Here is a 14604-nt window from a genome sequence, read left to right on the forward strand (position 1 = left end):
AAGGCCTTTGATATGTCAAGAGTAATATGGTTTCCGTTCTGCTAGATCTACAGATATGCTTACAGTTATATCTCATAGGATTAGCAAATATCTCGACGGAGGCTACCTTTCTAGGGAAATTGCTCGTGACATACCAAAGGCCTTTGATAGAGTATGGTATAAAGGTTTACTTCACAAGATCTCCAGCTATGGTATAGCTGGAAATATCTTCTCAATTATTAAATCATTTCTCTCCGATAGGTTCATAAGAGTAGTGGTTGATGGGCAGAAATCAGAAGCTCTTAGTATTAATACTGGAGTCTCTCAGGGGTCCATCCTGGGCCCTACTCTCTTCCTGATCTATATTAATGATCTTCCAAATCACATCCTTACATCATTCATAGACATCTATGCTGATGACACTACTATCTATAGTAGCACATCTAAGATCGTAAACGACCAAGTTCTTTTTGATTCTCTCTCTTCTAATATTGAACACGTGGTACAAGGGGGAAAGCGGTGGCTTGTTACTTTTAATGCATCTAAAACCAAGCTTTTATCTTTACATCATCAATGCTCTGATCCCCATCTGGAATCAATTGAAATGAATGGCTCTCGTCTTGAGGAGGCCTCATGTTTTGACAAGCTTCTGAGCTTGACCTTTACTCCTGATCTGAAATGGAACACATACATAAAATCTGTTGCCAAGGCTGCTGGAAAAATGGTCGGATCCTTCTATCGATCCAGTAGATATCTCACTGCTGATGCAATTCTCTCTATATATATAAGAGCCAGGTACGTCCAAGGATGGAGTACTGTTGCCACATCTGGGCAGGAGCTGCTAGAAAAGACTTATCCTGCATTAATAGAGTTCAAAATAGACTTCGTAGCCTTATGGCGGATGTTCTTTTCTCTTCCCTGCAACTTCTTTCTCACAGAAGAGATGTTGCGAGTTTATCTCTGCTTTATCGTTATTTTCATGGCAGGTGCTCGGCTGAGCTCCATTCTACGGTCCCTCCTCGCCAAACTTTCACAAGAAACATCCGTCTAGCAGAAAACACTATCACTAGTTTCCCCCACTCTTTATCTGTGCCTAAACCTAAACATAGATTCCATGAGCAAATCTTCCTTAGAACTGCATGACTATGGAATTGTCTTCTGTTTTTCTGCTTTCTAGCTGACTACAATATGGTTGTCTTCAAGTCTAACGTAAACAAGTTTTTGATGAGCCGTTCCATATAAGTTAACAAACTTACCGAATCTCCATTACTAACGGTTACTATATTGTCCAATTTCTACTGTACACTCTTTAACCCTTATCCTCGAGTGGCCTCTTGGCCTTGATAAGTGGTGATGCCTATGTAAAAAAAAAAAAAAAAAAAAAAGAATAGCCCTGGAAAGGAAGCCTTTGTCAAAAGATTCACTAATCCTATGAGATATAACCGTTAGCACGTCTGCTGTAGATCTTGGGGAGCGGAAACCATATTGCATGTCACTAAGAAGGTTGTTTCTCCTGAGGTGGTTGACTACTTTTTTATTTTTATTATTATTTTATTGTTTTTTATTATTATTATTATTATTATTATTATAGCTTGAAATCTTGTGAAGTAGACCTTTATGCCATACCATATCAAATGCCTTTGATATGTCAAAAGTAATTGCCCTAGAAAGGAAGCCTTTGTCGAGAGATTCACTAATCTTATGAGATATAACCGTTAGCACATCTGTAGATCTAGCAAAACGGAAACCATATTGCATGTCACTAAGGTTATTTCTGCTGAGGTGGTTGACTACTTTATTTAACATGGATTCAAGCAACTTACTCATAATGCACAGAAGACTTATTGGTCGATACTGAGAGGGAGATGACTGATCCCCTGAATTCTTAAATACAGGGCATACTGATGAAGTTTTCCAGGGTGATGGAAAGCAATTCTTAAGACAACACTTAAACAGCTTTGTAAGTATGGGAACAAGTTCTGGTTGAAGCTTTTTCAACACTATAATTGGAATACTGTCAGGGCCTATTGTTTTACTGGAATCGAGATTCTTGATTAGCTTGGCAACATCATGCACAGATATTTTTATGTCGCATAGTGTGTTTTCTGATACAGGAGGAAATACGGGGGTTGATGACCTTGGTCGCATAGGGTATAATTAGTTGCAAAGTTCTTGGCAAAGAGTTTGGTTTTGTCTAATGCTGACTAGATGACCTCAGGTCCATTGACGATAGTTGGGATAGAGCACACTTCTGTTCATGACCCTATTTGCTATTTGCTATTTGCCAAAACTGGTGGGAACCAAGCCGCTGCTCAGCTACTTTGGATTTAACAGACTGAGTATATAGCTGTCTTGCATTTTTTATTACTCTTTTACAGTGGTTGCTGGTAGTCCTGAAAGCAGCTTTAGTCTCAGTACATCTATTACGTTGGTAGCTATGGAAAAAGTGATTTCTGTGCGCGATGGGGAGAACGATGGCTGGCTGTTAGGTTTTTGTTGGAAGTTTTTCGATCATATGAATCGGTCTATGCCTACAATTAACCATTCGGTCAGGTCTGATACTATAGAGGACACATCCTTTTTAAACATGGAATGCAGAGGTAGATCAGATATGAATGTACTGGTTGCTGGCAGTCCTGAAGGCGGTTTTAGTCTCAGTGCATCTATTACGTTGGAAGCAATGGAAAAAGTGATTTCTGTGTGCGATGGCAGCAGCACATTCTGGAAAGAACTACAGCTGGCTATTAGGTTTTTGCTGGAATTTTAGGGTATGAAGTTGTCTATACCTACAATTAACCATTCCATCGAGTCTGATACTATAGAGGACACATCCTTTTTAAACATGGAGTGCAGAGCTGGATCAGATATAAATGTACGGTCAGTATCGATATACTGTATGATGTAGAAGTACGTCTGAAGACTTATTACATTTCATTTTTACCTTAACTGATACAACTGAGTGGTCGGAGGATCCCAGTGGAGACAGAACAGAAATGAACACAGCTCAGGGCAAGTTGTGAGAAAAAGGTCTAGAAAACTTGCATACTGACCGTCAATGACGGGTGGGTTCATGAAAAATCTGAGTGAGGTCATAAGCAATGGAGAAATCATGGCAGAACCTCCCCTCATCATCTGTTTTGTTTGAGTGGGCTAACCATTCTACATTGTGAACATTGAAATCTCCACAGATGAGCAGACAGGATGTGGTCAACTTTCTCAGATATGCTCTTAAAGATTTTAACTCCGCTATTGTGAGGGTGATAGAAGGCAAATATAAACACAGTGGTGTAAGCAAATGCAACCCAGAAGGGTAAATATAGGGTAAATTAGGGTCTTCTCTGGAGATATCCCTACCACACGGAAAGCCATCTTTAATGTAGGCACATATACCATGCCCATGGCGATCTGGGGGTTAGATTTGGATGTTAAGTTAGAGTATCCTTTAATTATGAACTCATCTAGGGAAATAGTCGGTCCAATGCCAGTTTCGCTTAAGTCCGGTTTGGTCTGGAAGGTTGGAACGTAGACCCCTGATGTTGGAGAAGGAGACATGGTAGTGGGGGTCTACGTTGGAAGACTGAGTTCTGGGTTTATTCGTGTATTTTTTCGAGAGACTTTTCATGATGAAGTTTTGGGAATTGTGGAACAGATCAGATTTTGTTAGAGCAGGGTAGAGAGGGAAAGTAAGAAAAAGAAAAAGGAAAGAAAAGAAAAAAAAAAAGGCTACTGTTCGCGCAATACTGCCGACCTTTTCTCTTTTTCTTCTCCTTTTGTCAGAAAAATCACTCGTTGGAAATGAGGACTGAGGGACAAATAAGGAGAAGCAAGAGTTACAGGTGTAGCTGTGTAGTCCCATCAATTTCAATAACCCTCCCCCCTTTCCTTATCACCAGTTGTTGCTGTCCCCTTATTTTCTCCGGACTCCAAGTGGAAGTAGGGAAAGAGGCTAGAACGATTCCACATCATTTTGACTACTGGCCCTTGGAGAGACAACATGGTAATTGACATTCATTAATTTATCTCAAGAACTTATTAAGTTTCTTTAGGAAATTAATATTAAAATGTATTCCTTATTAAATGTAATATTTTCTTTTACAGTTTTCACAGTGTTTAATAAAATTATACACATCAATTGAAGCGTCACTCTTTTCCTTGAAACCGGCCGGTAGTTACAACAGGAGTTGCTGATAACGCATCCACAGTGCATTATATTAGCATTTGCATCTAAAAAAAGATGAAAAGAAAATTGCAAATTCACAACTTCTCTGCTAAAAAAAAAAAAAAAAAAAAAAAAAAGATCTGTCGTCACTGCAAATAAGGACTTGAAATAAACTTAGTTAAGTGATCGTCAACTAATGTGTGCAGCAAAACTGCTATCCGTTATGCACAAGATGCAAATCTTAACTAAAAAAAAAAAATTACAATTCTCTTCATTGAAGTAGAAAGAGAGAGAAATGTTTTATCATGCATATTTTGTATTTCAAATGTTAGCATAGCTTAACCTTCACTGTGCACCAAATTCATAACAGCTGCCAATCTTCGTGTGTCGACTTTTATATATGTTTGCCTCCTCACAAGTACAAAAGTTGTGCACAAGATTAATCAGTGTATAAGTCCCCAGCTCCCCCAAATTGATAGCTAAGTCATTGTGCCACACAACAGCCTTTTTCATAGCTAACCACCATAAACTACCTGCATGCCAACTACTGCTTGCCTTCCGAGACTACCTTCAGCAAACTCAGGCTCACTCCAGCAGCTTCGAGTCTACTGACCGATCCCATCTTGCTCCAACTGATACTGAATACACAAGCGCCATTGCCAATAATTTACTATTTTGATTCCCAGTAACACGATATCCATCGTCTTCAAATATCAGTGTCGGCCATTCTTTGTGAATACCTTATCACATCCATCGTCAACACCGCTATATTTGATTTTTTAGACAATGTTATACATTCAAGATATCTTATTTAGGTTCAAATTAAAACCAGAAGTCAAGCAGAATCCTAGAATGTACTATTCCTAAAATATTTATAAAAAAAACTGTCTAAAATTTAATTAGATTAACCAATCAAAAGTTGGTAACAATTTAATTAAAATTTACAAAGCAAATGAATTACCATTAAAAACATTCATAAATAAATATTCCCATTAAAGTGATGATTTCTATAATTTAGAGAAATATTTTTAAATATTTTATTTACTAGCACTAGACAAAATTGAATTTAATTTTCAAAATGTACCTATATGATAAGTATTTCATTTTAATTGAATGAATAAAGTTCAATAATTTAATTTTTTTTATAAAAATTTGAGTTTTTTCTCTTGCAATATTTAAACTTATTTCTAACAAATTATTCAAGATATAATTAACTAATTTGAAAATACTTTTTTACTTACAGTTTCCAAAATCATCTGATTAAACTTAAAATTATATAATTTAATGGGAGATTAATTCACATTTGAAAGCATGGGTTTTTTGGGGGAGGTAGCAAAACTAGATATTTTACTAACATCAGCTGTGATCAAGAATCCACCTCAACTTTGGTCCCTTGAAGACCATTACTAATTAATCATAGCTGATAGCTACACCAAGTGGCCTGAGGTACTAAGGTATAGAATGGAACAATCAATTTCTTACAAACTATTCAAGTATGTCGATGTGGTAGACTATTGTGAGTGGAAAATACTGCAAAACTCCCTGAACTCTGCAGATATTATCAAATTAAATTTTTTGAAACGTTTGATCTCAAACCACCCCACCCAACACCATGTATCCTTATTTAAATCTATTTCAAAATCATATAATTAGCAATAGAAAAATATTTGTGACAATATTCTTACACATTTAAGTGGTGTATTGTCATGATGTCAGTATGGGAGCGTGACATAAGGACGTGTTTCTTATGAGTACATAAGAAACACATGTCCTTATGTCTTTTTTAGCATAGTTAATTTAATAAGATAAGCCTTATAGTGTCTGAAAAGCATATATGATCTAACTTGTTGTTGGGGGGGGGGGTCAGTAATTTTGTACCACGAATGAAGGAGATTACTATTTCAACAATTGCTATATTTCTACAGGTGCACATGCTATAAAGAAGAGAAAAAGAATTTCATGCTTTTATTGTGGTGGTGGGGGGGGTCAGGCCTTCTCTGATGATGGTTTTGGCTAGCTTGAAAATAAATATTTTGAAGAATCTGAAATCTCACATTAAATACATTAAGGCAATTTCATGTAAAATTGTAGTTACTTTTAACATGTGTTTAGAAAGTTGCAAAGAAAATAAACCTTAGACACAAACTTGTTTGTGAAGGAAAAAAGTATTTCATCCGTTTCACACATCCAACACAGCTGGCTGTCAAGACATGGCATAAAACATACTTATGCCATAAATTTGATGACAATTTTCACTCAAACTCTTGAAAGAGGTATGAGGAGAGAAGACTCGCTGCTTGCCAATTGCTCCACAATGCTGACATAGCTACGTTATAACCTGCCACTTTTTTGTCTGAAACTAAATTAGACTTGCGATTCTTTTTATTTGTGTTAGTCGTACTTTTCAAAATTCTACAAAGACAAGATGAAATTCAGCAAGTCATGATATCCAGATCCACCACAGCTAGGGCAGACCCTTACATTCAGATTGGATAGTTTACTCAGAGATGTGGAGTTTGACAGTTCTCCACATCGTTGTAAAGAAACACTTTGTTAAGACTGCAACTGATTTTTGCATCAGTGAGAAGTATGACAACTATTAATGACTTAAAAGTCTCACTATTGTTTGCCATGTTATGTTTGGAAAAGATGCATAAACAGCTAATATATACTTTACCAGTATGCATTCAAGAATTCAGTGGAACCATTACACTTGAGGCCAAAGAGAAGGAAAAGCTGTAGCAGTTCAGATTAATATAGGATTGAGAGGCCCCATCAATAGAGAAAAAAAAAACAGTGAAAGGCATGCAGTGTAAGATGCTGAAGAAAGCGTACTTTCTAATAATTATTGACACTAATGAAAACATATTGAGAGTCTGTATTATGCAAAGAGAAATGATAGTCTATACAAAGATTGGCTTTCAAAATAAAAACTCGTCACCAAAGTAACCTTCAAATAAAATTTTAACAAAATCAGGATATCAATCTCGTTCATAGCTATAATTGACACAAGATCGAATGATGATTAACATTCGAGAGACATCGGATCTGAATATACATTCCAGAAATATAAAGTTTAGTCAAGTTTGAGATGGAAGAATTTGTCTTAAAAAAATTAAAAGACAAGGTGTCAAATCTTCAGAAAAGTTGGAATAAAGCCACAGAAAAATTATAATTGTAGATTTTTTGCATTGATTTCTTCCATATTTAAGCTTACTGCTTCACTATCAATACTCTCAGTAATGATTGGGTGGGTCTTGGACTTGGTAAACTTATCTTGATAAATTGTAAAAATTTCTTTTAGTTTTGGTGAAGAGACAAAACTTTCCGTCCTACTGGTTTCATCGACTGCGATATAGGAATCAACCACATTTCTTGGACACACATACTTTTCCTGAAACCAGTTTTCATGTGATTCTTCATACAAAATGGCTTTCTGAATTCCTTTGTGCAATTCAGTAGAAAGAGAATGAGATTTCCAAGATTTACAAAGAATCATTCTTTGGCTACGGCTTAGTCCACTCAGATCCATAATCATTTTAGTCAGGTCAGTTGGCAGTGAGTAACAAGGCTTTGGCCAATGTCCGAATCCATCCACATGGTCAAACTTACACACGTGCAATTTATTGCTTGCCATTAGAATCTCCAGAAATTGTTTGGTAAGAATATTGGAATTCACTTCTTTGAAGAATTCTACATAATCCTGCTGCTTGTCCCAAGCCTCCATCCGCTTTTGCAAGGCATTGGAAAGTACCAAGAGGATAAAGTCAGATTTAAGCGCCTCAGTCATCACAACCAACTGATTTGGGATGTCAAGATTTTGCAGAAAGGTTGACGCAAGAGAGACTCGCAGATGACATTCATTCAGGTATTGGACAAGTTTAGTAACCGCATTCGTGTGTGGTTCGTGGTCATCCAGGAAAAGGACAATTCCTTGATTTTGGACCAGGAAATGCACTGCTGTAAAGTATAAAGAGACAAGAAATATTTAGATAATGGATTCATGACGATTTTGCAAATATTACTTCCATTTCTTTTAATCTTTACAGAAAAAAAAAGTAATTTTTTTATTTCAGTTCTTTAAATAAAAAATATGTAAACATGACCCAATTAAAGGTTTGAGAAAAGCATTTCTCTGTACATACAATTTCTGCCAAGAGAAGCATTTCCATTAAAAAGAAGCATTATGCTTTTCCTTATTCATAATCAGAAAAATTTAATTCCTAAATTTTGACATCTGTATTTAAGGGAGGATTCTTGGTTAATTTTTGCATGGCCATAAAACATGGTTTTGAAGTATTTATTAACTGGGTTTCCCCATAAAGTCTAACAAGGAACACATTACTTAGTTCAACAATGTTACATACATCTAAAGAAACTTGGGAGTTTATCAGCAACAGGTTTCTCCATGTATTTACAATTCAGTGTCAAAATCCTTTATCTTTTTGTAAAATTGACTCCAAGTCACTTTCTTCTAGGTCAGATGTCATTAAATATAGTTTATATCTTGGAAAAGCTACCATAAAATTAAAAAAAGAATTTATATAAACAAATTTGCTTAAGCCAAATTATATATTTTGATGCTATAGATCCTTGTCAATGGAGAGTGTTTTTCTTTTTTCTGATCCTCATTGTGGAATTCTGCGAACGACAGTGTTAGTCTGTGAGTCCTGATAACAGTTTGATTTATGTCAAGAAAAAAGAAAAAGTTTAGCTTTCTAAATGTATTCATTTATATACAATTCTTATTTTCAATTAAAATGTAACTCTTCAAATGCAGATTACAATTTTCATTAATTCAATTTGCGTAGCTAAGGCGATACCCTGTTGATGACAATTTTACTTTTTTAAAAAAGTAAACTTATCAAGACCCACGGACTAACACTGTCGCTCGCAGAATTCCACCATGCTGACCAGAAAAAGAAAGAAAAAAAACCGACTCTTCATTGTATAGCATCGAAATATATCTGATTTAAGCAAATAAATTTGTTTACATAAGAAAAAAAAATTTTTAAATGCATTATTTAGCCTTCTAAACGTATCTCTACTCCTAGAAATTTGGGAGTTTTTTTATTAACAACATTTTCCTAAGTATTTATTTGCTTCCCTGCAAAAGCAAAATGTGACAAGGACGTTTTTAATTGGGGGGGGGGGGGGCATCTCCAAAAAAGGCAAAAGGGGCACTCTGGTAAGGATAAAAATTAATAATTGTCTCCGTATAGAGGGTTTCTCCTCCACTGACCAACACAAATTAACTTGTGTAGCATCAGAACAGATGCTACACTTTGATCTTTTAGATAGTTTATTTGCATGAAAACAAGAACAGAAAAAAAAAGCAAGCCTTTTTTTTTTTATTTATTAGTATTCATTTGTTTCCCCAAAATGTAACACAAGGTCGTTTTCAATGTGGGGTTAAACCAGCTCCCCGAAAAAGCAAAAGGAGCACTGGTAGGGACCAAAATAATTTTCTCAGAGAGGGTTTCCCCTCCATTGACCGAGACAAATAACCTTTAGAGTAGCATCGGAACAGATACTACACTTTGAGATGTTAAATCTTTTATTCGGGTTAAAATTACAATGTGAGTTCAAACTGAACAAAAAAAACTTAAGCACAAGGCCAACTCAAGGGGGGGGGGACATAGTGGCGTTGGTCATTCTTGTCACTCCAGAACTAAAAAGTTTCTTAGCTAGTATCTTCTTACACTTTGACCTTGGCTCGAAGGCCAAGAACAGAAAAAAAGCAAGCCTTTTTCTGTTTTAGTAATTTTCTAGCAGTTCTACCCGGCTTTGCTCGGGCCCTATGTACTGTTCATAACTTTATGTGCATATGTATATATTAAAAAGTATGAATATGTACGTTAATGCCTTTCTATATAATAGGTTTCCTTAACTACCATAGAGAAAAGTTGGTAGAGACCATAGACGTCAAATTTTTTAAAACTTTGACCCCTTAACATTTATTGTTTTGGGCTCAAATTAAAATGTTTGACCTACATCTAAAATTTCAAGTGTTTAGACCCAAAATTGACGGAGGAGTTTGGTAGAGTCTGCAAAGGTCAACTCTGTAAATTTTGACCTTTTGCCAGCAAAATTTTTGCCCCAAAACTGATTAAAATGCTTGCTGCATCTCTGAATACTCTTTATGTAAAATTTCAAATATTTAGACCAAAAATTGGCTTAATAGTTTGCTAGAGACGATCATCTTTAGTAAACTATTACATGTAATTATATGGAGATATTCTACATCTTTTAAACATTTTAATTGATTCCCTATTAGTTTTTTTGTTTTCTTATGAGATGATCATCTTTAGTAAACTATTACATGTAATTATACGGAGATATTCTACATCTTTTAAGCATTTTAATTGATTCCCTATTAGTTTTTTTGTTTTCTTATGAGATAATCATCTTTAGTAAACTATTACATGTAATTATACGGAGATATTCTACATCTTTTAAGCATTTTAATTAATTCCCTATTAGTTTTTTTGTTTTCTTATGAGATGATCATCTTTAGTAAACTATTACATGTAATTATACGGAGATATTCTACATCTTTTAAGCATTTTAATTGATTCCCTATTAGTTTTTTTGGTTTTCTTATGAGATGATCATCTTTAGTAAACTATTACATGTAATTATACGGAGATATTCTACATCTTTTAAGCATTTTAATTAATTCTCTATTAGTTTTTTTGGTTTTCTTATGAGACGATCATCTTTAGTAAACTATTACATGTAATTATACGGAGATATTCTACATCTTTTAAGCATTTTAATTGATTCCCTATTAGTTTTTTTGGTTTTCTTATGAGATGATCATCTTTAGTAAACTATTACATGTAATTATACGGAGATATTCTACATCTTTTAAGCATTTTAATTAATTCCCTATTAGTTTTTTTGGTTTCTTATGAGACGATCATCTTTAGTAAACTATTACATGTAATTATACGGAGATATTCTACATCTTTTAAGCATTTTAATTGATTCCCTATTAGTTTTTTTGGTTTTCTTATGAGATGATCATCTTTAGTAAACTATTACATGTAATTATACGGAGATATTCTACATCTTTTAAGCATTTTAATTGATTCCCTATTAGTTTTTTTGGTTTTCTTATGAGATGATCATCTTTAGTAAACTATTACATGTAATTATACGGAGATATTCTACATCTTTTAAGCATTTTAATTAATTCCCTATTAGTTTTTTTTTTTTCTTATGAGATGATCATCTTTAGTAAACTATTACATGTAATTATACGGAGATATTCTACATCTTTTAAGCATTTTAATTGATTCCCTATTAGTTTTTTTGGTTTTCTTATGAGATGATCATCTTTAGTAAACTATTACATGTAATTATACGGAGATATTCTACATCTTTTAAGCATTTTAATTAATTCCCTATTAGTTTTTTTGTTTTCTTATGAGATGATCATCTTTAGTAAACTATTACATGTAATTATACGGAGATATTCTACATCTTTTAAGCATTTTAATTAATTCCCTATTAGTTTTTTTGGTTTTCTTATGAGATGATCATCTTTAGTAAACTATTACATGTAATTATACGGAGATATTCTACATCTTTTAAGCATTTTAATTAATTCCCTATTAGTTTTTTTGTTTTCTTATGAGATGATCATCTTTAGTAAACTATTACATGTAATTATACGGAGATATTCTACATCTTTTAAGCATTTTAATTAATTCCCTATTAGTTTTTTTGGTTTTCTTATGAGACGATCATCTTTAGTAAACTATTACATGTAATTATACGGAGATATTCTACATCTTTTAAGCATTTTAATTAATTCCCTATTAGTTTTTTTGGTTTTCTTATGAGACGATCATCTTTAGTAAACTATTACATGTAATTATACGGAGATATTCTACATCTTTTAAGCATTTTAATTGATTCCCTATTAGTTTTTTTGGTTTTCTTATGAGATGATCATCTTTAGTAAACTATTACATGTAATTATACGGAGATATTCTACATCTTTTAAGTATTTTAATTGATTCCCTATTAGTTTTTTTGGTTTTCTTATGAGATGATCATCTTTAGTAAACTATTACATGTAATTATACGGAGATATTCTACATCTTTTAAGTATTTTAATTGATTCCCTATTAGTTTTTTTGGTTTTCTTATGAGATGATCATCTTTAGTAAACTATTACATGTAATTATACGGAGATATTCTACATCTTTTAAGCATTTTAATTGATTCCCTATTAGTTTTTTTGTTTTCTTATGAGATGATCATCTTTAGTAAACTATTACATGTAATTATACGGAGATATTCTACATCTTTTAAGCATTTTAATTGATTCCCTATTAGTTTTTTTGGTTTTCTTATGAGATGATCATCTTTAGTAAACTATTACATGTAATTATACGGAGATATTCTACATCTTTTAAGCATTTTAATTAATTCCCTATTAGTTTTTTTTTTTTCTTATGAGATGATCATCTTTAGTAAACTATTACATGTAATTATACGGAGATATTCTACATCTTTTAAGCATTTTAATTGATTCCCTATTAGTTTTTTTGGTTTTCTTATGAGATGATCATCTTTAGTAAACTATTACATGTAATTATACGGAGATATTCTACATCTTTTAAGCATTTTAATTAATTCTCTATTAGTTTTTTTGGTTTTCTTATGAGACGATCATCTTTAGTAAACTATTACATGTAATTATACGGAGATATTCTACATCTTTTAAGCATTTTAATTGATTCCCTATTAGTTTTTTTGGTTTTCTTATGAGATGATCATCTTTAGTAAACTATTACATGTAATTATACGGAGATATTCTACATCTTTTAAGCATTTTAATTAATTCCCTATTAGTTTTTTTGTTTTCTTATGAGATGATCATCTTTAGTAAACTATTACATGTAATTATACGGAGATATTCTACATCTTTTAAGCATTTTAATTAATTCCCTATTAGTTTTTTTGGTTTTCTTATGAGATGATCATCTTTAGTAAACTATTACATGTAATTATACGGAGATATTCTACATCTTTTAAGCATTTTAATTAATTCTCTATTAGTTTTTTTGGTTTTCTTATGAGACGATCATCTTTAGTAAACTATTACATGTAATTATACGGAGATATTCTACATCTTTTAAGCATTTTAATTGATTCCCTATTAGTTTTTTTGGTTTTCTTATGAGATGATCATCTTTAGTAAACTATTACATGTAATTATACGGAGATATTCTACATCTTTTAAGCATTTTAATTAATTCCCTATTAGTTTTTTTGGTTTTCTTATGAGACGATCATCTTTAGTAAACTATTACATGTAATTATACGGAGATATTCTACATCTTTTAAGCATTTTAATTGATTCCCTATTAGTTTTTTTGGTTTTCTTATGAGATGATCATCTTTAGTAAACTATTACATGTAATTATACGGAGATATTCTACATCTTTTAAGTATTTTAATTGATTCCCTATTAGTTTTTTTGGTTTTCTTATGAGATGATCATCTTTAGTAAACTATTACATGTAATTATACGGAGATATTCTACATCTTTTAAGCATTTTAATTGATTCCCTATTAGTTTTTTTGGTTTTCTTATGAGATGATCATCTTTAGTAAACTATTACATGTAATTATACGGAGATATTCTACATCTTTTAAGCATTTTAATTGATTCCCTATTAGTTTTTTTGGTTTCTTATGAGATGATCATCTTTAGTAAACTATTACATGTAATTATACGGAGATATTCTACATCTTTTAAGCATTTTAATTGATTCCCTATTAGTTTTTTTGGTTTTCTTATGAGATGATCATCTTTAGTAAACTATTACATGTAATTATACGGAGATATTCTACATCTTTTAAGCATTTTAATTGATTCCCTATTAGTTTTTTTGTTTTCTTATGAGATGATCATCTTTAGTAAACTATTACATGTAATTATACGGAGATATTCTACATCTTTTAAGTATTTTAATTGATTCCCTATTAGTTTTTTTGGTTTTCTTATGAGATGATCATCTTTAGTAAACTATTACATGTAATTATACGGAGATATTCTACATCTTTTAAGTATTTTAATTGATTCCCTATTAGTTTTTTTGGTTTTCTTATGAGATGATCATCTTTAGTAAACTATTACATGTAATTATACGGAGATATTCTACATCTTTTAAGTATTTTAATTGATTCCCTATTAGTTTTTTTGGTTTTCTTATGAGATGATCATCTTTAGTAAACTATTACATGTAATTATACGGAGATATTCTACATCTTTTAAGCATTTTAATTGATTCCCTATTAGTTTTTTTGTTTTCTTATGAGATGATCATCTTTAGTAAACTATTACATGTAATTATACGGAGATATTCTACATCTTTTAAGCATTTTAATTGATTCCCTATTAGTTTTTTTGGTTTTCTTATGAGATGATCATCTTTAGTAAACTA

The 14604-nt window shown here is 32.4% G+C and overlaps 1 protein-coding gene across 8 annotated transcripts in view; it reads right to left on the reverse strand.

Moving 5' to 3' along the window:
• Positions 1-6998: 6998 nt before the first annotated feature.
• The window catches only part of LOC145260550 (uncharacterized), a 103496-nt gene continuing 95890 nt past the window's right edge, over positions 6999-14604 (reverse strand). For all 8 annotated transcript variants that reach the window (XM_080118779.1, XM_080118778.1, XM_080118783.1 and 5 more), the window contains one exon: positions 6999-8098. In XM_080118779.1, coding sequence (XP_079974905.1) covers positions 7308-8098 — 791 coding nt within the window. In that variant the 3' untranslated portion in view covers positions 6999-7307. The remainder of the gene's footprint in view (positions 8099-14604) is intronic.

Source organism: Euprymna scolopes, chromosome 36, assembly GCF_053919585.1.
Source record: "Euprymna scolopes isolate OS-2025 chromosome 36, ASM5391958v1, whole genome shotgun sequence".
NCBI lineage: Eukaryota > Metazoa > Mollusca > Cephalopoda > Sepiida > Sepiolidae > Euprymna > Euprymna scolopes.